We start from the raw sequence: 25309 nt of genomic DNA, 5'->3' as shown, positions 1-25309 counted from the left end.
CATTTATTTTCTGTGTCATCACTGACCAACTTCACTGTAATTGATTGCAAATGTAATGTGAATGTAATGTAAAAACAGTCCAGTTCAAGCCAATTACATAAATTTCAAATTAGTCCAATTCATACAAAGCCAATAACAAAAAAAGGAAAAAAAAAGTTGTCCAGCTGAGGACACCAACAGATTGCTTCTAAACTTGTATTCGATCCAATCCCTCGTCCTGAGCATGCATGAGGCGACAGTGGAAAGAAAAAACTCAATGCCAGACCTTGGTCTGTACAACTTCCAATGCATGGCTTCATGCAAGTAACAACTTTTATTCAAAATCCCATAAAACAGAAGAAAGGTACAGTAAATGAGAGACTATGTGCCTGTCAGGTGTCAGCTGTTAAACAAAAGAAATAATAGCTGTTTACCAACCATGAGCACAGCTGGACTCAGAAAAAGGTTAGGAGATATTATTCCTATCGTGTGTGTGTGATTGGGTGGCTCATCTGCCGTCCAGATCTGTCTCCTATGAAAAAGCATGGCCATCAAGAAGAAAAGATTTTTGTATTCAGATCTCGTGAAATCTTGTATTCAGCATTAAAACTGCAGTGATTAGTTCAAATGTAATAAAAAGGAAAGTTATGTTGCTCAATGGAAAAGACCATTTTGAGTGTGCTGTTACATCAGATCTTGAATTTGTAGAATAAAGTTGGTCAGTGAAGATGGAATGAACATTATTTCCCTTGAACTTGTGTGTGTTAAATAAAAGTTCAAATGTATAAAGAAGTTGCACATTTTAGTTTCTGCTGCATTTTTAGAAAACTTTCAAACTTTTCTAGAAATGTGGTTTGTTCACCACCATTATTTGCTGAGCCAAATGTATCCCTCACATTAAACCTCTGCCACATGCTGTCCTGCATGTGACTGCATTTTGGAGCAACACCAACAAGAGTAACAAACCATCTCAGTAAAGAGACCTGGAGCTTCTCTTAGTGCAGGAGCTGGAATGATCAGCATTGACGTCCATGTTAACTACTCCACTAAACATATCACTCTCCTGTAGCACTCCACTTTCACTGCTGCTTAATTTCATTACTAAAGCACCAGCACACGTTGTTTTTCTCAATGAATGACAGTCATGACTTTGGAAGTGATGTTCTTAAGAAGGAACTGAAGGAGAAAGAAACATTGGTTGATTTAATTTCTCCAAAATCACATACAAAATAAGAAAAGTACAGCATATGAGAGAGCTGTCAGTTCAACAGCTGTTTAACAACCATGAGCACAGCTTGACTGAGAGAAAAAGGTTGAGGATATACTATCACTCGTAATAGTGATATCATTTTTATGAGCTGCTTCACCTTTTTCTATCTCTGAAATTATGCTCAAAGGAGTCATTTTCAAATCATTTGGCTTCCTTGAAAAACGAATAAGAATACAAGATTGACTAAAACTATTGTCTAGTCTATATCTATTTGCTATTATTCAACTAGTTAGATTCCACAACTTTTCATGTTTTACTCAAAGATACGTTTATTTACTTTCCCCACACTGTATGACTTCCTGCATAATCCAGCTCTCAGAGCCTGATGTAAAAATTGGATTTTATTCAGATAACACTGAACAAAACTGTTTGAGCGCTATAACATATAGTTGTGGTCATATCAGAATAAGTTAATGCTGTAAACTGCACTCAGTTTAACCATGGACACCATCTATAGCTTCTTTCATCTTGAAGTAAGCTTTGTCAACTCAGTGTGAAGATGGGTAATCCTACCTTAGTAGATGAATCCACCGGTGCGCCTCTATCCAGAAGCTCCTGGACCAGGTCCACATGGCCCTCCTTGGCTGCCAGGTGCAGTGCGTTAAGACCATTCTGGAAACAAGACAGGGGAGGAAATGTCAAGCCTAAAGTTCAGGGAAAGAGCAACAACGACATGTAAAGACCAAATGGAAAAAGAAGGGATTACCGCCTCCTCCAGTTCCACAACTAAGTGAACCTGCCTTTCTTTCCCTGTGTCCATCTTTTGAACATGTGAACCGCTGTCTGGCAGTGGAGGGGGGAAAGTGTGAGAAGCTGGGTATCCATGTTGAATTAGACTTTGAGCCGTGTTACGCTTTTGTGGATGGAAGCCATCGCTGGGAATAAAGTTATTAATAGTCGAGTGGGTTTGTGTGTCTGCGTGTGTGCAGATCAAGCAAACATCCTCTTGTTACTCATTCAAAGGGGTTCTGCAAACCTCTGAAAGGTAACTGATATTACTGTATTTGGACAGATTTGTACCACTCAAACTTTAAATAGAATTAATATCCTTGACCTGATACTTATGCTAGTTTTAAGTAGTAAATCACTTATGACCTTAATATCTGCACTGGGCTCATGAGTATCGGGTGGTGCCATAAGCAGGTGGGTGGAGCCATCGGGGAATGGCTCACCCAAAGAGAGAACAAGTGTAAAAACTGGGGGACAGCTACACAAATTAAAGCGTTGGGACGAGCAGATGACAAAAGAAACATTTGTTAGGAGTTCACCCCCAATCCTCCAGTTTTTATGTGAATTATCGAGTTTCAAATTTCAAAGTTGACCAGAAAAATAATCTCATTCAAAATGAGACCAAACGACAACTCTTTCAGGCGTCACTAATGTCCCGTTAGCATGCTTCTCAGGACACTGGAATGGGAACAGGTATCTCACGCTCTCATTCTGCCTAAACAAAATCTCACAGCAAAAAGGACTCCAAGAAAAAGAAAAAAACTTTCATCACCACATTTACAAAACTGAAAACTAAAGAGTATAGCATTAGCTTACATAGAGTTCCCTGTATCTTTGTGTCAACCTAAAAAAAAAGTCAATGTTTATTTTCTTTATAGCTCTATATTATTTTACTCATTATTTGATTTTACAATAAATAATTATGACTCAAGCTGCTTTAGTGAAATAATAAAATATGTCTTTGGAAGGGGATGAATGTCTACACCAGATTTAGTCTATTTTGAGTTTTGTGCTATTTGTGCATTCATTTTATATTGTGCTATTTCTGTACAGAGGATTTCACTCACTTCTCGCTGCTTGCTCATTGACACTGACCTAAAAATCCTACTGCTGGACGCTTATCCATGGCTTATCACTAAACACTGGTGGGCTAAAAGCTGCGATCAAACGTATAAAAGTTATGACACACATCAAAAATCTAAATGCTGACAAAATGTTTCTTCAGGAGACGCATTTACGCAACTCCGACCATAGAAAATTAAATAGACCTTGGATTGACCAAACTTTCCACTCTCAACTCAATGTTAAAACAAGGGGCCATACTAATCCGAAAGTAATAACTGACTCAAACGGTCGTTATGTTATTGTTACTGGCACATTATACGAAAAGCAGGCTATCCTAATATCCGTCTATGCCCCCAATTGGGATGACCCTAACTTTGTGAGCTCATTATTTACTACAATTCCAAATTAAGATTCTCACCTTCTGATAATGGGAGGAGACATGAACTGTGTGATCAACTCAACACTGGGCAGGTCCAGCCTGCAATCAACTAGTCTATGAAAATGTCCCAGGCTTTTTCCACGTTTATGAATCAATATGGATTTGTTGACCCGTGGCGATTTTTACACCCTTCTGTATGACAGTATTATTTTTTCTCCCATGCACATCGTTCATTTTCGCGCATAGACTATTTCTTGGTAGAGGAAAAACTTATTCCAGTGTTTGTCTCTGCCCAATACTTACCATAACAGTGTCGGACCATGCCGCAGTAATCCTGGACCTCCACTTTAGTATGAAGGCAAAGGGATTCAGACATTGGAGGCTAAATTTTCTCTTGCTGACAGATGCCAACTTTTGTAAGCATGTTTCTGAATCGACCACTTTCTTCTGTGAAACTAAAAAAAATAAAGAAACCTCCCCGTCCATATTATGGGACACTCTTAAAGCTTACATAAGGGGTAAAATTATTTTGTTCACATCTCATGCAAATAGGTTGCGCAGATCTCGACAGAAAGAGCTGGAGGAAGCCATCGCAGATCTAGATAATAAATTCTCTTCCGCAAATAGAGTTATCTAAAGAAAGAATAAGACTCCAAACAGAACTTGATCTCCTTCTCACTTCTGAAGCTGAACAGCTTCTCCTTCGCTCTCGGGGGTCAGTGTACGAACATGGTGACAAAGCTGGACGTCTCTTGGCTCATCAGCTGAAGGCCAAAACATCATTGGATCAAATTACTCAGATAACAGACGAATCGTGCTTAATAACTTCTGACCCGGACAAAATAAAGAACACCTTTAGGTCATTCTTCTCCCAGCTCTATGCCTCAGAGTCCCTCACAAATGAAAACCAACTAAACAACTTTTTTGAAAAATTGGACATACCTAAAGTCTCACCCGAGGACAATGTAAGACTAGATGTGTCATGATCTGACCCGGCTGTGGAGATGTGTTTCTGAGTTTTAGGCTGGGGTGAGCAGGTTTCCTTGGACACCAGGGCGGAGTCTGGATGCTGCCTGCTGTCACACCTGTTCATCATCTGCAGTCATCAAGACTCATACTTAAGGAGCAGCAGGAGCACCAGTCTTTGCCAGATCGTTTTACCATTCCCGACCGAGCTACATCAATTCTGTGTTCGGATCCACCACTGAGCCCACATCCATCACCATGATGAATGTGTGAGTGTGTGATGGCGCCAGTCTGTTTGGCGATTCGTCTACCTCGGGCGCTCTGTTTGACGTTTGCTGCAGCCCTGATCATTGCCTTTTTTTCGGATGTGTCTGCTCTACTCCACTACGACCATCAAGCCTTGCTTTACATCCGCGACCAAATTCTCCGTGAGGCTTCAACAGCAAGATCCGAACCAGGAAATTGGATTACACCACCCCCTCCAGTACTGACAGGTATCCCAGCTTACCTGCGTCGTTCGCCCGCAGCCCGACCACGGAAGAAGCGCTCCAGGAGACGTGGTAGGAGAGGAGGCCTGCTGGTGAAACTCAAGATCCATCTACTCCCAGGCCGAACTGCTGCCCGGCGTCTAGAGTGATGGCTCCGTCCTGTCTCGCATGCTACTCCTGTTGAAGCCTTCCCTGACTGTGATGCTGGTATATTGCCTCGTCCGCTGTTGTTCCCTGCCCCGCAAGCCGTCCCGACAGCGCTGTCTGGACCACATCGTCCTCAAATCCCCCCTCGCTGGCGTTCCATGCGTAGCAGCCGTGGCGCAGATCTCTCTAGCCTTCGCCCGCTGAAGTGCACTGGACCGTCGGCTAGCGGCGAGCTAACCCTCCAGATGGCCCTGTTAAACGTACGGTCCCTGGCGAACAAAACCTTCATGCTCAACGACTTTTTTATCTCTCGGGAACTGGACTTTCTGTTTCTGTGTGAGACCTGGGTCTCTACCCGCGAAAACTTGCCGTTCTCTGAACTCTGTCCACCGGACTGCAACTTTTTCAATTCCCCCCGCACTACTGGACGAGGCGGAGGTGTTGCCTCTGTTTACAAATGGCCTTTTCACTGTCGGCAGATTCCACACGCTGGCTTTGCTAGCTTTGAGCTGCAGCTGTTTGAAATAATTTTATCTTTCCCCATTTTGTGTGCAGTTGTATATCGCCCTCCTAAATTCAACAAAGACTTCATCCATGACTTTGCTGACCTTCTGTCTGGGCTTATGGTAAAATATGATCACATAACAATATGTGGTGATTTTAATGTTCATGTTTGTTATGAGTTGCATCCCCTGTCCCGGGACTTTCTGAACCTCCTCGACTCTTTTAGTCTTAACCAAGCTGTCACCGGCCCAACACATGAAAAGGGTCACACTCTGGATCTTGTGCTATCCTATGGTGTTTCTGTCAACATAAGCGAAATCTGTGCAATGTCTTTCTCTGATCATTCCCCAATTCTGTTCACTGTGTCAGTCCCACATTCAGGTATTTCCCCTAGTAGTTCCAAACGGGTCTCACGCATGCTAAACTCGTCCTCGGCTGGGCAATTTTCAGCCGCCTTTAATGACTCCCCCTTGTGTAGCCTGTCATTGGGCCTTAGAGCTGACCTTACTGCTGATGAGCTCCTCTCCATGTTCTCATCAGCCTGCACTGGCATTCTGGATTCCATCGCCCCTCTCAAGCCCAAACGCACAAAAGCACAGCCTACACCTTGGCTCAACGATGAAACGCGTGACCTTAGACGCGCGTGTAGACAGGCTGAGCGCAAATGGAAAAAGGACCGCCTCCACGTGTCCCTCCAAATCCTCCGTAGCTGCTTGGCGGATTACCACCAATGCGTCAAAACCACCAAATCCCAGTACTTCTCCACCCTGGTTTCCAACAGCAGTCACAAACTCCAGGTTCTTTTCAATACTTTAAATTCGCTCATTAATCCCTGTAATGCTTCCCCTGTTGTGCCCTCACCCGCCCTCTGTGATAGCTTTCAAAAATTCTTCATTGACAAGATTGCACCACTGAGGCCTTCTGACACCTCTACCTCCCCACCCCCCCACCCTCCGCCAGCCGTCCTCGAGCAGTTCGAGCCCTCTTCACTGTCCTCCCTCTCCGCTGCAGTCAGACATCTGAAGCCCTCCAACTGCCCCTCTGACTGTCTACCGCCCCGCCTCTTCAAGGATGCCTCCGTTTTTGTCACAGTTGCCCCCTTCCTTCTACTGTTCCTCAACGTCATCCTGTCCTCTGGTTGCGTCCCAGCTGCCTCCAAGCATGCCGTGGTGCAGCCATTACTAAAGAAGCCAAATCTCGACCCCTCTATTCTGCCAAATTTCAGGCCTATCTCAAAACTGCCTTTCCTGTCCAAAGTCCTCGAGCGTGTAGTTTATGTCCAGTTGCAAGCCTTCCTAACCACAAACTCCATCTTCGAGAAATTCCAGTCTGGTTTTAGAACAGCCCACAGCACAGAGACTGCTCTCCTGAGAGTGCTAAATGACCTGCTCCTAGCTGCTGACGCAGGTTGCCCTGTGATACTTGTGCTGCTAGACCTTACAGCCGCCTTTGACACGGTGGATCACAGGATCTTGCTGTCTCGGCTTGAGCATCGTATAGGCATCAAAGGTACAGCCCTGAAACTCTTACAGTCGTATCTGGCTGACAGGACCTTTTCTGTCCAGCTGGGAGACTATGTCTCTTCTGTGGCTCCCCTAACCTGCGGGGTCCCTCAAGGCTCCATACTAGGTCCCATCCTGTTTCTGCTATACATCCTACCCTTAGGGGAAATCCTGATCAGACATAACATCTCCTTCCACTGCTTTGCTGATGACGTTTAGCTATATCTCCCCCTAAAGGCTGATGGGCAGGCTGCGATCCATTCTTTAGTTGACTGTCTGGCAGACATCAAGTCATGGATGAGTGCCAACTTCCTCAACCTAAATGAGCAGAAGACTGAGATTATTGTCTTTGGCAATCCTCCCCCGGCTTTCTCCACCGATGCCCTGGGCCCTCTCGCCACGAACATCAGGCCTTCTGTCAGAAATCTGGGTGTTATTTTCGACAGTGCCTTCAAATTCGATAAGCAGGTTAGTGCAGTAGTTAGGAAAAGCTTTTTCCATCTAAGAACCCTAGCAAAGATCAAAGCATACCTGCCCCAGAGTGCTCTTGAGAGAACCATCCATGCCTTCATCTCTTCCCAACTGGACTACTGCAATGCCCTTTACACTGGCATTGACAAATCCCAAATCCACCGTCTGCAGCTGGTTCAAAACTCTGCCGCCCGTCTCCTCACCCGCACTAAAAAACGTGAACACATCACCCCGGTCCTTGCATCACTCCACTGGCTCCCTATTCACTTCCGTATCAATTTCAAACTGCTACTCATAGTCCACAAATCCCTCCATGGCTTGGCCCCCTCATATCTGTCCGACCTCCTCCACCGTCACATCCCCCCTAGAGCACTTCGTTCAGCCGACCAACTGCTTCTGGAAGTGCCTAGGTCCAGGCTAAAATCAAAAGGAGACAGAGCCTTTGCCATAGTGGCCCCCACTCTCTGGAACCGTCTCCCCCTCCACATCCGCGCAGCCGATTCGGTAGATAGTTTTAAATCCCTGATAAAAACCCACCTTTTTAAACTGGCCTTTGGTTAGGGTCCTCCCTTGTTTTTAAACACTTGTATATAGTGTCCCCTGGTTGCCTTATTAAAAGTTTTTCTTTTCCTTATTTTAAATCTCCACCAGTCACCGTTCTCTAGCCCTTTTTATCTATTATTTGATATTTTCTTTTGTTTCTTTTTCTCTTCCTCCATGCACTTTTTAGCACTTTTTGACTGTAAAGCACTTTGGTGCGGCTCTGCCGCTTGTAAATGTGCTATAAAAATAAACATTTACTTACTTACTTACTTACCACAGAAGGTCTGCCATCCTCTACCTGCCTGCTCACAAACCGTCTACTCTGGAGCACATCTTCCAGCCAGTCATACACTGCCCCACCTTCCAGTCAAAATTCCACCGGCAAACATACCTTTTTGGAACATTTCCCTGTTTTATTCCCCACGCTAACTGTCATCTCCTCATCCAGTTTACGCCTGCCTCGGGCGTAAACTGGATGACCAGAGGAAAGGTTGTCCGGTTACTCACCATTCCTCTGGTCCTAGAGTCAACGTGTTCCTGTAACTCCAACTCTCTGTTGTTTCAGAAATAAACTTTCTTTCCTAAAAGAGAATTTCACATCTGAGTCCATTCCCTCTTTTGGCTGAGCCCCAGTAAAAGATGCCACTCTTGCTCTCTCAGAAATTATCCCAAGGCCCCGATGGATACCCAGTCGAGCTCTATAAAAAAATTTCAGATCAGTTAGCGCCATTATCACTCGACATGTTTAATCACTCATTTCGACAGGGCACCCTGCCACTCACACTTATGCAAGCTTCCATCTCTCTATTTTTTAAGAAGGGTAAGGACCCACTGAACAGTGCATCATTTAGACCAATATCACTTCTACCGGTAGATGTTAAAATACTTGCAAAAATCTTAGATCGGCAATTGGAGTCTGTCATGCCCCTGATCATTTCAGAAGACCAGACTGTCTTATAAGGGGAAGACACTCACATTCTAATATAAGAAGACTTCTTGACGTCATTCTCTCTCCATCTTCCTCTAACGTCCCAGAGGTCATAAAATCTCTTGATGCCGAGAAAGTCTTTGACAGGGTGGAGTGGACTTCATTTCTTGGGTCTGATCACTCTACTCCTCTCCCTGCGCTTCAGTGTGTACAAATAACCAGCGTTCGGCTCCATTCCCACTCTTTTGGGGAACACGACAAGGGTGCCAGCTATCCCCTTTATTATTTGCACTAGCAATCGAACCATCATCAGCTGCTCTAAAAGTTGAGGTCTCGTTATACGCAGATGATCTGCTTCTCTATGTAAGTGATCCTTTGTCAAGCATCCAACGCATCCTGACATTATTAAATTCTTTCAGTCGTCTATCTTGGTACAAGCTAAACATCTCAAAAAGTGAATGCTTACCAATCAACCAATTGGCCACAGACACACTGCCAGTGATATTACCCTTTAAAACAGTCAACAAAGGATTTAAATATCTTGGCATTACAATTACACGATCCTTGCGAACAATGTGAGAGCAAAATCTTACTTCATTAACAACAACGGTTAAGTCTGATTTATAAAGATGGATTTACCTGCCGTTGTCCCTAGCCGGTAGGATACAAATTATAAAAATGACCTGTTACCAAGATGTCTTTCAATGTCTGCCTATTTTCCTTCCCAAATCCTTTTCACAGCTATAAATAACATTATTTCATCATTCATCTGGGTTGGTAAATAGCCAAGGGCAAGTCGTGCACTGCTTTGTAGGGATAGATCGGCTGGGGGACTGGGTCTGCCCAATTTAATCGGCTACTATTGGGCAGCCAACGTGCACAAGATAATATCTTGGTTTACTTTCTTCAATCCAGCTGGTGCCAAAGTGAATCAGCCTCCTGCTCCTCGGCGCTGCTGGCTTTAACATGCAGTACCTTGCCCTTCTCCCCGTCAAGTTTTACCTCTAATTCGGTTGTTGTTGGAACGCTAAAAATTAGGCTACAAATAAGACGGCACTTTGGATAGCTCACCCTTCCTCTAGCAACTCCGATTTGCAATAATCACCTGTTCATTCCAGCAAAGATCGACCCATGATTCTGCACCTTAGAAAACAAAGGGCTATGTAGTTTGGGAGACTTGTACATTGATGGTATTTTTGCGAGTTTCAACCAATTAATCTCCACCTTTAATCTACACAAATCAGACTTTTTTCTGTACTTCCAGCTGCGGGACTTTTTAAAAACACACACTACGCCATTCCCACAGATACCCAGCGGGATCGACCTGGATCTCAAGGCTAAAACCCCGTCAAAAGGCCATGTCTCCTATTTCTATAATTTACTGTCTTCAACCAGTGAATCCATTTTACACAAGATCAAGATTAATTGGGAGTCAGAACTCCAATTGAATCTCTCTGAGACCTTCTGGGAGGGGGCTATGGGGGCTGTTAACTCGACATCCAGCTGTGCTAGACTTTCACTAATACAATTTAAAGTCTTCCACAGGCTTCACTATAGCAAGGAAAACTCTCAAAGCTGTATCCAGACAAATTCGATGAGAAATGTAGTAGATGCTTGCAGACTCCATGCAACCTCACCCACATGTTTTGGGCTTACCCCAAGTTGTCTAAATTCTGGAAACTATTTTCTAAAACAATTTCAGATATATTAGGCATAAATCTACTTCCAACCCCACATATCGCTATCTTCGGCAAACCCCCAGGTGACCTCCGTACCACAGCCATTAAAAATAACGTTATTGCCTTTGCTTCCCTTATTGCTCGTAAGAGAATTCTTTTACTGTCAAAGTCTCCTCAACCACCATCAATCAAAGTCTGGTTACATGATATTTTAGGTCTTTGAAACTGGAGAAGATTCAATTTTCACTTAGAGGCTCATCTGACAGGTTTTATACTCATTGGAAACCACTAGTTAACTATCTACATGGTCTGCCAGCTCGGGAGGTTTCTCTGTAAAGACCCATTGTATGGTTATGTATGAACTTGCCCCTCTGTGGCGTCAGAGGCAGATAGATTTGACAGAGGAGTAAGGCAGCCATTGATATTTATTTTCTACATTTAATGGTCAGTCCTAGCACTTTGTATTTTTATCTTTATTTATTTATCTTATGTAAGTGTACCGTTGTTATTTTATTTATTTAGTTACTTGTTTTCTAACTATTAATTTACTATTGTTTCACATGTGTGTAACTATATCTACTTATTTGTACTATGCTTTAACTATATAAGAGGACCATCGGGGGGTGTTGTTAATTTAAGTTCTTAAAATGTTCGAAAAGAAATGAAAAGAAAAGAAATTGTCTTCTTCCATGCACTGTCAGTGCACATGTCTTTGTCTTACGTTTGATAAATAAAAGTTATAAAAAAAAAAGTATGAAAACAAAATATAATGCCAGCAACACAAGTACAGGTGTGGTACAGGGCAACAAGAGGCTGACAAAATAAGTTTTAAAAGAGATGATGCAACTAATTAGATTAACTGGCAGCATGACTGTTATGCTGATGACAGCCAGATCTATGTACCCTTAAAAAGGCTGATTCATACTCCCTTAAGCCACTGTTAAACTGTTAAGAGGATGTCAAAACCTGTATGGCTCTAAGCTTTTTAAATGTGAATGAAAAAAGACTGAAGTGATGGTCTTTGGTGGCACCTCTGTGACCCCCTCAGTCGATCTGGGTTCCTTGGCACAGTATGCCAAACCTATCGTTAATGATCTGGGGGTAAAGCATTTTTGAGCATTTTCGGTTGCAGCTCCAAAATTATGGACTGCCGCTGCACATTAGACAGGCCTCCTCACTGACTAATTCTAAAACTTTTCTTAAAAGCACCTCTTTGAAGAAGTTTGGTATGAACTCAAACATCCTTATCAACTACTACAGGTGCACCATCGAGAGCCAGCTGACGAGCGGCATCACGGTCTGGTACGGGAACTGTTCTGCCCACAGCCGGAAATCACTACAGAGAGTGGTGGAAACGGCTGAGTACATCACCGGCAACAGACTCCCTACCATTCAGGATATCTTTCACCGTCGGTGTCTGAGGAAGGACCACAGCCATCCAGCACGCAGACTGTTCTCGCTGTTTCCGTCGGCCAGACGGGACAGGAGCCTGACTGCACGCACAACAAGACTCAAGGACAGTTTCTTGCACCGAGCCATCAGGCTCATCAACAAATAAACCCCCAACTGCCCTTAAACTTTATACCTCACACCACTTATACTGCTGCTATTTGAAACATGAGTAGACCACTGTTGCACACAAACCTCCCTTGTATTTAGAAACTGCAATTGCAAATTCTTCTATTGCTTTATTCGATATTAATATCGCTCTCTTTTTAAACTATTGTTGTTATTTCTTATTGACTGTACTGTTGAGTCGCACGTTGGTCTCATCCAACATATTTCATTGCATTGTTGACCCTGTGTTTTCATGCATATGACAAATAAACTTGAAACTTGAAACTCTTTTCTTTGGCTTTTAACACCACGTAGGTTGTCTATTTTATGTGCACAGATATTTTAACTGGGGTGGACAGTCTATTTATTTATTTATTTATTTATTTATTTATTGTGTTTATTTTATTGTACAGCACTTTGGAAACCTTTGTGTTTATTTAAACTGCTTTATATATAAAATTGATTGGATTGGGTATACTGGGTATGACCAGATATAAATAGCACCTTAGCAAGGCAGAGGTTCAGAAATTGTTGTTTTGGTTTTTGCCAAAACCAAAACAACAATTTTATAATAATGCTCTTCAATATAAAATTGCAAAGACCTTGATTGTTCCATCATCTACAGTACAGAATATCATCCAAAGAGTCTGGAGACATCTCTGTGAACAAGGAACACAAAAGACCTTCAGGCAGCGCTGTACTAAAACCAAACATAGTTCTGTCCTGGAAAACATTGAAGTGGCTCAGGAACATTTCCAGAAATCATTGAACACAGTTCACCGTGCCATCCACAGATGCAGGTGGTTTTTTTTTGCGAAGAAGAAACCATATGTGACCAAAGCTCACTTAAAATGGACTGAGACAAAGTGGAAAACTGAAATTCTTTTAGAAATCTTGGACGCTGCATTCTCCAAGCTAAAAAGGAGAGGGACCATCCAGCTTGTTGTCAACAAGCTCAGTTCAAAAGCTTGCATCTCTGATGGTTTTGGGGTGCATTAGATCTAATGGAACTGGCAACTTGCACAACTGGAATTCACCACCAATGCTGCAAGCTAACCGCTGGGATAGGCTCCAGCCCCCTTGGGACCCAACCTACGGATTAAGCGGGTTTAGAAAATGGATGGATGGATGCTGCAAGCTATCTACATGTTGTAGAGCAAGATATGCTCCCATCCAGGCGACTTCTTTTTCAGATAAGGGCTTGCATATTTCAACAAGACAATGCTAAACTACTAAATGTATCTATTACAACAGCATGGCTTTGTCATGGAAGAGACCAGGATCTGGACTGTCCTGCCTGCACTCAAGACATTTCACCAACTGAAAACATTTGGTGCATCATGAAATGCAAAATACAACGAACAAGATCCAGGACTGTTGAGCAGCTTGAATCCTATATCAAACAAGAATTCCTCAACAACATCCAGCAGCTGGTCTCCTCAGTTCTCAGACGTTTACAGACTGTTGTTAAAAGAGGGGATGGTCCATAGTGGGAAACAGGGACCTGTCCCACGTTTTTTAGATGGGTTCCTGCCATCAAACGAAAGATGAGCTAATATTTTTCATGAAATTGGTAAAATGTCTCACTTTCAACATTTGAGATGTTTTCTATATTCTATTGTAAACAAAATAGTGATTTATGAAATTACTAAATCATTGTCTTCTGTTTTTATCTAATTACACATTGTCCCAACTTTTTTTAAATTGGTGTTCTTAACACCCTAGCTGCATTTTGCACTTCTCCATCCTTTAAAAAGATCACTGAAGAGCAGCTTGTAGCATGAGGAAAAACACATCGGAACACTGGAGCTTAAAATACCTACGAAGTTAAAAGTCATCAGTCCCAACATCATTCCTGCTACAGTAGCTGATAATGAAAAAATCCCCACACACCACGGAGCCACTGCCAAATCTTAGATTTCCATTCCATGTGACCTTTGTTTACTGGGAAGCTTGTTGCCAGTGTTGTGACTGTTGGCAAGACAGGACTGTTTACTACCCATCAGGTTTCACTGCAGCTCTTCGCTCATGGTTGGAATGCTAATGGGCTTGGAGGAGACTAGATAATGACCAGGCCTAAATAAAGAAACTCTGAGCAAACACAGTCTTCTCCCTGGTAGGAATGTGGGAGCAACGCTATATTACAACACAAGGTAAGTCATACCTGTAGGCAGCCATTTTATTCATAAAACTATTGTCATACACTGGCTTCCCAAAAGCCCATAGCAAAGTAAACAACAACCTGGTCAAAAACATAGGACTTATTGGCTAAATGACCAAAAAAGATTCTCAAGTGATAGTGTACAGGTGTCTGTGTACAAGTCTGTTTCCAGACAAGTTGTGAGATACAAGTACAATGGAAATGATTTTCAGAGTTTTCACTGACCAACCTGTTTGTATTAAGAAAATTCTGACTAACCTAAAAACTTAAAAGAAAAGAAAAGAAAAGAAGAAAACTTGAGAGTGAGGCACAGACAGAAACGTTTCCTGAAAATACAGGTAACAACATTCTCCAATCAGCAGATTACCTGGGGACAGGTGAGGGTGTCAGGGTTGGGTATAAAAGGAGCATCCACCAAAGGCTTTGTCTTGTCAATTGGGGTTAGATTATAGCTCACCACTCTTTGCCAAACTCAGTCAGAGAATCATCAATCAAGTTCCAAAAAAACATATTTCTCAATGCAAGACGGAAAAGAATGCTGGTCTTTGAAATCTACAGAGCAGAATATTGTGAAAAGATTCAGGGAGTCTGGGGAAATTTCAGTGTTAGAATGGGGAAATAACCACTGTTCGATGGTTGTGACCTATGACCTTTGAGAGCTAAGGTGACTATGCGCAGAAAAATGATAAAGTTCTCTGGACTTGAGCTCAAGACAGATGAGTCCACATGTCAGCTGCTTTTGGAAAAGAAAAAAAAATCCTGGTTCTGTGTACCAAAGATCAGAACAACCCTCCAGGCTGTTACCAGAGAAAGGTGCAAAAGCAGCATCTGTGATGGTGCAGGGGGCAATAGGTCAGTAGTATGAATATTTTGCATGTGTGAAGGTATGATGCAAAGATATATAACTTATATTGGAATTTTGGAGAGACATATGCTACCATTAAGGAGATATCTTTTCTCTGAAGGTCAATGCCAGACCTAATTCTGCATCACTGGGCCTATGTGTACGGAATGCTTGGCTGCTGAAATATTCCATTCATCATGAATGGACACAATCTTCAGAAAACTGTATCCGCAGTTCCCAAATGATTAAAAGGTGTCATTAAAAGGAAGCTGATGGAACACAGAGGGAAACAGGCCTTTATCCCAACTTCAAATGTTAGTTTTGTTTCTATTTTCCAAACACAGTGAAGTTGGTCAGTGAACAAACTGAAAACTGTCTTTAGTGCTCAAATCTGTTAAATAATGCTTCAAATGAACTACAGATTGAAGTTTTTGTTGCATTCGTTGCAAACCTTCCATCAGGGATTTGGTAGTGTATGTGAGTGTGTTTGGATTGATGCTGTTTTCTTACCTGATTGCAGGTGCTGATGTCCACGCCCCCTTTCAGAAATTCCAGAACCTTGTCAATGTTCCCCGCTCTCGCTGCTCGCAGGAAACTGGTGTTACTATCCGACTGGAAGAGACAGAACAGAAATGCATTTTCATACAGTCTTTACATAATGGTTACATTTCGTCTTTGGATGACATAAATAATCACAAAATTTAAGACAAAACGCCCTGAAACACAAGCAGTGACTGTGCTGTGCATTGCTGTATGTTACAACTATGATAAGAGATGGCGTGAGGATAATTACTGCAAGTGCACAAGGTTGACTGCTCCAGTAAGGTCCTTTATCCCACTGGTTCAGTTACGTCAGACTACGTCAAGTTTAAGATAATTCAAAAATGTATTATCTGTTTATTGACAAGAAACAAACAAGAAAACATATCAAATGGCTGAGCTTGCTCAACAAGAATTTAAGGTCTTACAAGTTTGTCTTATATCAAATATTATTTTACATGCTTCTTCCTTACGCCTTCAAAAGGCCATACATTCACTTTGCATTAGTTTCTGAAAATCTGGTGAACATTCACTTTTAATTTGATGTTGCATTCTCTTCTCTGAAGAAAAATTCAAGGTGTTTATAGATTATTTAAAGCTTTGCTCCAATCTTTTCAATTGAATCTCTTAGTTAAAGCTGCGGTCGGCAACTTTTTTTTAGTCATATTAGCTTGAACTGTCATGGGATTCTGGAAGTATAATATTAAATAGGCTGTTTAGGAAAAATAACGAAATCTGTAGCTCCCTCTGAAGCCTGTAATCATGCTTGCAAAAACCGAGCGCTCCCGGCTGTTTTAAACCAATCAAGTTAGGGTGGAGGAATCCTACCTGTCAATCACAGCTTGTGCACACGCTGCTGAGCGTGAGTCTGCCCCAGCTTGTGTGCGCTCACACTGGTGTGAACTCACGTGCACAACCTCGTCCACAGAGGGGGAGGGGTTTGGGGGGCGATTCGGAGCTTGTTAGAGGTTGGGGGAGGGACCTGAAAGTTGGATCAGTTCGAATTTTCCGACTTTAGACTCGGAATTTTGAAAACCTGCCGACTGCAGCTTTAAGTGTACAGGTGACTTTTTCATCAAGGAGCATTTGTTTTCCTAAAGATAGAATCAGAATATAATGGAGTAGAATATGAAAATGTAAAGTAATGGTACATCTTTATTCAGACGGCTTTTCATCAGAGCACAGTAATGCTCGTGTCCCCGGCTGGGCAGGACATGTCCCCTGTCTGTTTTTGGATGCGGAGAGGACTGCAGTTGGAAGCAGACCAGGACAATAAGGAGGCAGAATGACTCTGCAGTTTTCTCTTGGTGCCTTCACTAACACTAAATCCTGGCTCATACACAGCTCTGCTCCTCCGGTGGAAAAACACTGAGTGATGCTTATTTTTTACTGCATTCACGCTGCCTTAGTCCTTCCATGGTGGAGCCAAAGGTCAGGTACAAAAACACTGATGCTGATGGAGAATTACTGATCTTGTTTATGTCCACTTCAGCAGATGTTCTCTTTGTTTTCAGACAGAGATATCAAGGTCAAAGTTTGCTTTAGATGTTCATTGTCAGCTGCCCTTTTTCTTTAATCGTCATTTTTCTAGCACACTGTCATTCTGCACGCAGTTTCTTAGAGATGACACATGAGGAAGCAGCACAGACTCTGCAGCACTGATGTCTGCTTCATACACATACAAAGACCCGTCTTTTAAAGGCGACCGGCAGTCAGCTTCTGTCTGACTGCTGCAGAGAACTGCACTGCATCATTCACACTCAGCAACATCCACACAATCACCTCGAAGGACGCAGCTGATGGCTCTGCACTCTGTATAAAGCACACAGCATGCTATTTGCATACTGTGTGTGTGTAAGCGTACAAGAGAGCCAGCCTTTGCTTTGCGTTTATGCTAAAGTCAACTTGCAGAGACTTTTGTGGAGCAGGTAATGCGTGGCATACAGGATTCCAATTTATTTACCACTTATCTATGGCAAAGAAGAAAAAACATTTTATTTAAAGAACACGGACAATATCACTTTATAATTCCATTAGATTGTGCTTTACAACTTACTCAAAAGAAATGTGGAGCTTTTGGCACGCGAGAGGTTATTAAGTTCCAGGACATTTCTCTTGCAAGTTCTGCAAGATCACAGTCATGAGAGGATCCACTACCATCTGACTGCAGTCAACACTGAACCCTGTGCAGACAGTCTGTGAGCTGAGCTGCTGACAAGCACTTTGTTGATTTGCTTGGCAGAAGATTTGCTTTTCACAGACAGTGATCCAGCCAATTATCTGCATAATTCTATCATTATTAACTCAAATGGTCATTTTGGGTCTATTTTATGCCAAATTCATATTTTTTATTAAAAAAAAACAAGATTTGCTATAAATGCTGGGACTGCTGTGGAGCCCCTTTAGCTGAGCAAATATAAATATACAGACATACAGACATAATGAACAACACTGAAAAAGCAAAGTCAGCTATGATGCAATAAGAACCAGTGCAGGGAGTCATTCTGCCCACAGCAATAAGAAGAGAAATAGGTTGTCATTATAAAGAATTTATTATTGACAAAATTACGAGTTCATTTGATTTATTTGTATTTTTTCGATTACATTCCAGCCTATTCTTATGTGTTCTTTCCTAAATAGTTGCCAGTCTGGTTAAAACAGACCATTGATACTGTAAAGCTGCAAAGATGTCTGAATAGTTTTTCATGATTGCTCTAACAGAATCAACAAATCCAGAAAATATTCCAAGAAAGTCTGTTGGAGGAAAGTATTTATGATGATAACAGTGAAAAGAGAAGAGAGATCTTCTCTAAATACCAAATCCTTGTTTTCCAATTTCAAATTATATCGTTCATTTATGTTTTTTACAACCACATCACTCGTCTCTCTGTGCAGCTGTATAATGTTAACTACACCTCGAGTTGGATTTATAAAAACTCTTATCCTGATATACATCAAGCATTCCCCTTCAGAACAAAATAGGAAATATTCAACTACACCCTGGAAAAAAGTATCCATGCAGTCTCATACAAGTGATTATCTTTGTAGCCATACTGTATGAAGCAGCCAAGACCACATCAAGCCTGACAACCTCCTCACTTTCTCGTCAGGAATGTCGAGTCACTTTACGTAAGACCTTTTCCTAATTATCCTCCTGCAACTTGCTGGTTGCTATAGTGATACTTAAGCCAACAGAATCTTCAGAAAGCTGAGGCTTTTCAACGGAAAACACTCGACACTGGAAAGAAAGACAGACCTGCGGCAGCCTACAGCATAACTCCTGGTTGTAAGGTGCTTTGTCAGTTTGTCAGTATCACTGAAGGGACAGATGAAAATGTCTGGGTCATGTCTGGGTTGAATCAGAATGTACAAGTCGTGCGAAAAAGGAAAAAATGACACATCTCTGGCATCATATCCACTACAGTCACATCATCATACGTGTCCTTTCCGTGTTCTTGCTTAGGGTTTATCTTGTGTCTGCACACATTACCACATGACTCAATCAAACCTGCCAAGCATGCCAAACGGCTGTCCCGACGCGTGTGTACCAACGCTTTACATCTCACATTAACTCACAAAGTCAGCGTCTGCCTCTGAGTGCATGAAGCTTGATCAATAATTCAAAGCCATCATCTTTATGGTCTCAAACACATACACTGTGAGTAACTGGTGCTCAGACAGGGAGCATCTTCACCCCTCCCACTTAGCACTGAGACAAGCCTCACAGGAGGTAACCATGACAACGGGGTTTTTCTGTCCGTCAGCGCAGCTCACACAGCAAGCACTGAAATCACATCGTTTCCTTCATCCGTCCAAAAGATGACTAGATCTGCCAATTCTAGAAAAACACACACGGCCTTAAACAATGTCTTCTTACACGTTAGCAGAGGTCACACTTGCTGTTTCATACTGTATATTTTGTATGCTTACGTGTATCCAGTTTCTACGGAAGAGTATTAGGGCCAGGCATAAGAAAAAATAATAATATTTTGCCTGTCGAGACTAAAGTCCACATGTCGAGACTAAAGTCCACATGTTGAGAATAAAGTCCACATGTTGAGAATAAAGTCCACATGTTGAGAATAAAGTCCACATGTTGAGAATAAAGTCCACATGTTGAGAATAAAGTCCACATGTTGAGAATAAAGTAATCAGATGATGGACCAGAGGAGTCGACTTTATTCTCGACAGGCAAAATATAAATATTTTTTCTCATGCCTGGCCCTAATACTCTTCCGTAAGTTTCCCACCTAAATAGTGAACAGCATTCATGTCAATATCAAAGTTAACCATTCTTTACTCCAATTTATCATCAAAAGTAAAGAAACACCAGAAAAACATATATATATATATTCTTTAACCCTTATCAAACCAAGAATAAAACAATTCTCTATCAGCTATAACTTTTCACAAGACATCCTTCAAGTGATACTTATGGCGCTTTTCCACTACCTCTACACGCCTCGCCACGGCTCGGTTTGGTTGTGTTTCCATTACACTTCGTGCCTCCTCGACGTGGGTGGGGTCGTCGTAACACGGCTGCGCGTGTTGCTGCTCACCCTGTGGCTTTTTGTCGCACAGAAGGCAAGAGAAGAGAGCCAGAGAAGACTCCTGGCCTCCAGACAAAACAGTATTGAAAAGTACCGGAGAGTTTTGTTACGAGCTTCAAAAAGACGACGTTTGGAGGTAAGCTAACGGTTGCTAACGCTAGCTTTTATTATCCGCGTTATGACACTTCCAGTGACGACACTCATCGCACAATCAGTGGAAGTTAGTCGGCTGACGTCACGTTTTAGTAACGCTTCAGCCCGCTTGGAACCAGGGCTGAGGTGGTACGGAAAATCGTCCCGGTTGCAGGTACGGCGTGCTAGTGGAAACACGCAATAGCGCGCCGAGCCGAGCTGAAGCGAGCCGAAGCGAGCTAGTGGAAAAGCGCCAATAGTGATGCTTCTATCAATTACCAGACAAGAGTGAAGCTTTGCCTTCAAGACTAACACCTTCCCCATGACATAGAGATATGGCTCATTGCAGGTTAAGCAGGTGCAACTAATAATGATAACCGTACATCAGTTCCATGTAAGTGGCTCATTCAGTCATGCCAGAAAGCAAACATGGACAGCAGCAATGCCCTGGAATTATACAAGTTCTTCTTCTGCTATGATATATATCAATACAAGATTTTGATCATGTGACATAAGCATACAAAAAAAACAGTGAAGCTATAAAACTTGTGGTTGATTTGCACGAGATAATATTCATGACATAAAAATGAAACTGGAGTTGATATAATGTATACAGTAGATTTAAAAAAGGGCATCATTCAAATAGATAATTATCTTATTACAAAAAAAAGAATTATCTTATTACAGTATGCTGAAAAGAAAGAGGGATTTAATCTGCTGCTCCCTAAATGCAAAAAATAAAATATTTGTCTTTATACTGAAAACATCACTAAATATTGGACTATTTTGTCCAATATTGAGTGTTTTGGCATGGCTAATATTTGTATAACACTCGGCTTATGTCAAATTTTTGAATATTTATTTCAGGCAACCTTCTTGGAATAATTATCATTTTAGAAAAATTCTATTTGTGTTTGCATAGAGAAGTGGAGCTATGCTAACAGCTGCTACAGCTAATCACCTCCGATAAATTCATCAAAGAAAAAATGGAGCATAGGATTTTTGTTTGACTGTCTCTTTGTTCTAAAATCCTAAAACACTGTTTATGTGTAAAGATGGGGGACACATAACCTACGCAACGGTTCAACACCATTAGCAAAACAATTGGACACATTTCTCTCAGTAGTTGGTGGCAGTCAACCCTGAACTAAAAGAGCAAATACTGAAAGGACATTTTAAAAGTGATAAAGCAACCAGGCACTAGATTTGTGCTAATGTTCTGTATGTTAGAACATAAAGTTAGCCAGCAAAAACAACAATATGACAAAAATTCTGAAAAGTCAGAACAAACAATCTAACTCTAACCTTGAAAAAGGACAGTTGGGCACGCAACAACAAATGAGCATGAGTGCAAACACAGGCGTAAGCTTCAATCCTACAAAGGTGCACTCCATATTCAGAGGGATCTGGACAGAATAACAGCACTTCACACATTGTGTTGCTCTGATAATAACAACTCCTTTGGGTTGCCTTGCACACATCAGCAAATGAATACAGACTGGAGATCACCAGCTCTTCAATGCAACAGATAATCACCAGGGGAGATTTTACACAAGGAAACAATACAGCTGGATACAAACACGTTATCTGAGGAATAATATATAAAAGTAGACTTTTGGATAATGTAATAAATCTAATAATGTGATGTTTTAAGTATGCCATGGGAGGTAGGAGGATATAAATGGTATGGTAAACTGCACATGACTGCAGTATATCAGTGTAAGAGGGGACAAGGGTCACAGGTTAAAACACAGAGCTCCTCATGTCTAAAACAGGCTGCGGGTGAGAGAGGGATCATTAGCCCAGCAAGCTTAAAACAATGCTGGATCCAAATATTTCCCAAGTTATACAGTCAATCAACTGCCCTGGAAGTCAGATGTTTTTTTCAGCTATTCCAAAGCTAGAATAAAATAAATAAAAACCTTGAAAATGAAATTCTCTGTAACAGACCAGGAAACCAAAGATCATCCCTGCAAGCACTGCCGCCTGTACAGGGTTGGCAGCGTTGAGTGGAACACATTCCGGATGGTGGAAGCTGACATATTTGGGTTAATCACAGTTAGTGACAGTCTGTAAACATGTGTAAGTTATTCTGATGAAAAGCACCGGTCTTAAACTGGGTCTCATATTGGATATATGAGATATATGCAACTTCCCTAGTCTGGCATCATGATAGGAATAACATTCAGTTCACTTGCTGAACTTTTGCAGCTATATTTTCTAGTTGATTAATAATTTAAATAAACTGAGGGGAGTCTTACTGTTTCCATGGATCCGTACAAAGTTCAGCTCTGCTGTGCTCCTCTCCTATAACTCTTAATGTAGTGTTGATGAGAATGCTGATTTTGAAGAAAAACATTGACGATATGGACATAAAATCAAAACAGTGAATAGAAAGAGGCTTAATATTTTGGTCTATCTTAAAAAACTTTTTACACAAACTTTCAAAATGCAACTGGCAAAAAAAGCTTTGCCTTTTCTTTCAGCTGCTAAACCTAAAGCCACCAGAACGTCAGTTTCAGGCACCGACAAACCGAACAAGCCCTCCGAACTATTCGAGGTAGCCATGTGTGCATATCTGTGCACAGGCATGATGTCATAACCTATCCTGACCTACAAAGTCAATGCCACTAACTACATGTGTGGGTTTCTGATTTGGAATTGAATTAAATTGGATTTGATTGGGTTATAATTGTCTTACAATGAGTTGGATTGTGATTGGCTTGAATTGAACTGTATCTTTGAAGTGCCTTGAGATGACATTTGTTGTGATTGGGTACTTTATAAATAAGACTGAATTAAATTGAACTGAAGATGTGGCCAAAATAAGGTCCTGAATCTAACTTTTTGTCATTTTTTTCTCTCATTAGGAATATAAATGGAACGTAAGTTATTTACATGAAATAACACAATTGTATTTCTTATTATAAATGCTTAAAGCAGGTAAAGAGTATATTATTAAAGTCAATTTCAAACGTGAGAAATCACTAAAAATATTCATAGAAAATCATTTAGGCCAAAACTGTAGCAGATCTGAAGAAACCTAATTTAGATGCAAACAAAAATTGTTACTCAAATGACATATTTCAAGAGCTGCTCCGGGACAAGCTACACATTAGAAATGAGCCACAAAGTAAATAAGTTAGACGTTGCGTCTTGAATCCCAAACAAACGCAGCATGCTGCTAAAGTCACTGAAGCTGTATTTCATGTAAGAATCCACATGCTGCTGTATGGGGAGTCACTTTGGAATCAAAATGTCACACTGGCCTTTAAAAGGAGAGGAGAGGGGAAAGGAACACCTCAACCCATCCCACACACACATATTAAAAGGCTAATGCTGACATAAACACACTTCTGACATGCACTCAATACCTGGCTAATTTGTACTTATATCAATGTTTTCATTGAAGGCCTGAAGAGAGCCATATTCAAATAATGCCCTCATCAAAATCAATGTGAAAGAGCTGACAGTGACTTTCAATTCTCCCTTAAATACCCCAAAAGAAGCCTTTCAGGATGGCCCCCGTGGCCTGAGGTGGTCCTGCCTGCTCAGCACCTGTAAGTGGGAGATCTTACCAGCATCAGTGAAGGCTGCTCGGGAAAATGCTCCACGCAGTAGTATTCTGGTAAAGCATTCTGGTCCAGGTTAGACTTGCTCCCCACAGTTCTTAGCCCCTTGTCGGAGCCGCACACCTTACACATGGCTGTGTTGCCCATGGTGCAAGGCATTCAAGTCTATTCCATCCAAACATAAAGGAATCTAAGTAAGGGCATTTAATCACTCCGGTAATCCACTGCCCATCACTGCCTTCCAGAGGGGAGCCTTCTCTTTTAGCCAAACCTTGCTTCAATCGGCCCTCAGCAGAGCTTCTGTCTCTGGTGCACCATTTGGCTGGACTCAAGTCTTCCTGTGACTATAGCCAGCAGAGTGCTAACTCTTCCTCATTGCTAATTCCAACTCTCTGGCCATTGACTAACAACCGCCCCCCACCCCCTGCCACCTCCCTACCCGGCTATTTTTACACCCACCAGCCCAGCTATGCATGTAGAGAGGGAAGAGAGAGGGTGGTCAACATTGGGAGGCCTGCCAAATCAGGAATGGGGTGCTGAAACACTAAACATGGACCAGAATGAGAATATATGATCAAATCATTTAGGATTCATTTATGATAAGCGTATTTGCTTCAAAAGATTACTAAACATTTAACCTAAACCATCTACTGAAACGCAATATAACAATAAAATCTCTTCAGAGTCGCAACCTGAAACCTGACTCTGACAAACAATGTCATCTGAAGCTGAGTGTAAGCTGGCTGTCTCGTGATCAGAAAAGCCTAAAAAAAGAAAGATCAAAGACTGTTGGTCCACTGAAATCTACCTCACAAAACAGATTTGATGCCTTTGGACACTTTTAATGCTTTCAGTCTGGAGAGCTCGTTCATATTGGTCATAAGTATCGGAGGAAGTGCATCCCTCATTTTTTTTGCTTGCACTCCAGGAACTGCAGATGATCACATTTCATAGAATTCACTTTGTAAGGTAGCTTGGAAGAATCTGCAGCCTATATGGAGGGATTACGTGATTGTGACTTGTGTAACTGCAGCAAATTTATACCGCAGTGTTTCTATCTGTAGTTTGAACATATCCTGACAAAAAAATCACTTGAAGGCAAGCAGTAATTTGGGGAGCAACCCCTACTATCTCCAGTGGGCTCCTAGAACTGCTTTTACCTAAAGCAGTTTTCAGGACAATTGTCATATGAACTGAGAGAAGATAAAATGTTTTGATTGGAATGACATGAGGATCAGTTTTAAACATCTAAGACAAGTGATAAAAGGGAAAAGCACATGAGAGACAGTTTCAGCTGCAGTAT

The 25309-nt window shown here is 41.7% G+C and overlaps 1 protein-coding gene across 3 annotated transcripts in view; it reads right to left on the bottom strand.

Annotated features, from left to right (window-relative positions):
• LOC142369269 (uncharacterized) overlaps nucleotides 1-24379 on the bottom strand; it is a 99766-nt gene extending 75387 nt beyond the window's left edge. For all 3 annotated transcript variants that reach the window (XM_075451598.1, XM_075451597.1, XM_075451599.1), the window contains exons 1-3: nucleotides 24013-24379; nucleotides 15723-15824; nucleotides 1763-1861 (exon numbers count right to left, since the gene is read on the bottom strand). In XM_075451598.1, coding sequence (XP_075307713.1) covers nucleotides 1763-1861; nucleotides 15723-15824; nucleotides 24013-24165 — 354 coding nt within the window. In that variant the 5' untranslated portion in view covers nucleotides 24166-24379. The remainder of the gene's footprint in view (nucleotides 1-1762; nucleotides 1862-15722; nucleotides 15825-24012) is intronic.
• Between the last annotated feature and the right edge of the window lie 930 nt (nucleotides 24380-25309).

The sequence above is a fragment of the Odontesthes bonariensis genome, chromosome 19, assembly GCF_027942865.1.
Source record: "Odontesthes bonariensis isolate fOdoBon6 chromosome 19, fOdoBon6.hap1, whole genome shotgun sequence".
NCBI lineage: Eukaryota > Metazoa > Chordata > Actinopteri > Atheriniformes > Atherinopsidae > Odontesthes > Odontesthes bonariensis.
This window is presented reverse-complemented; position numbering and strand designations above follow the sequence as displayed.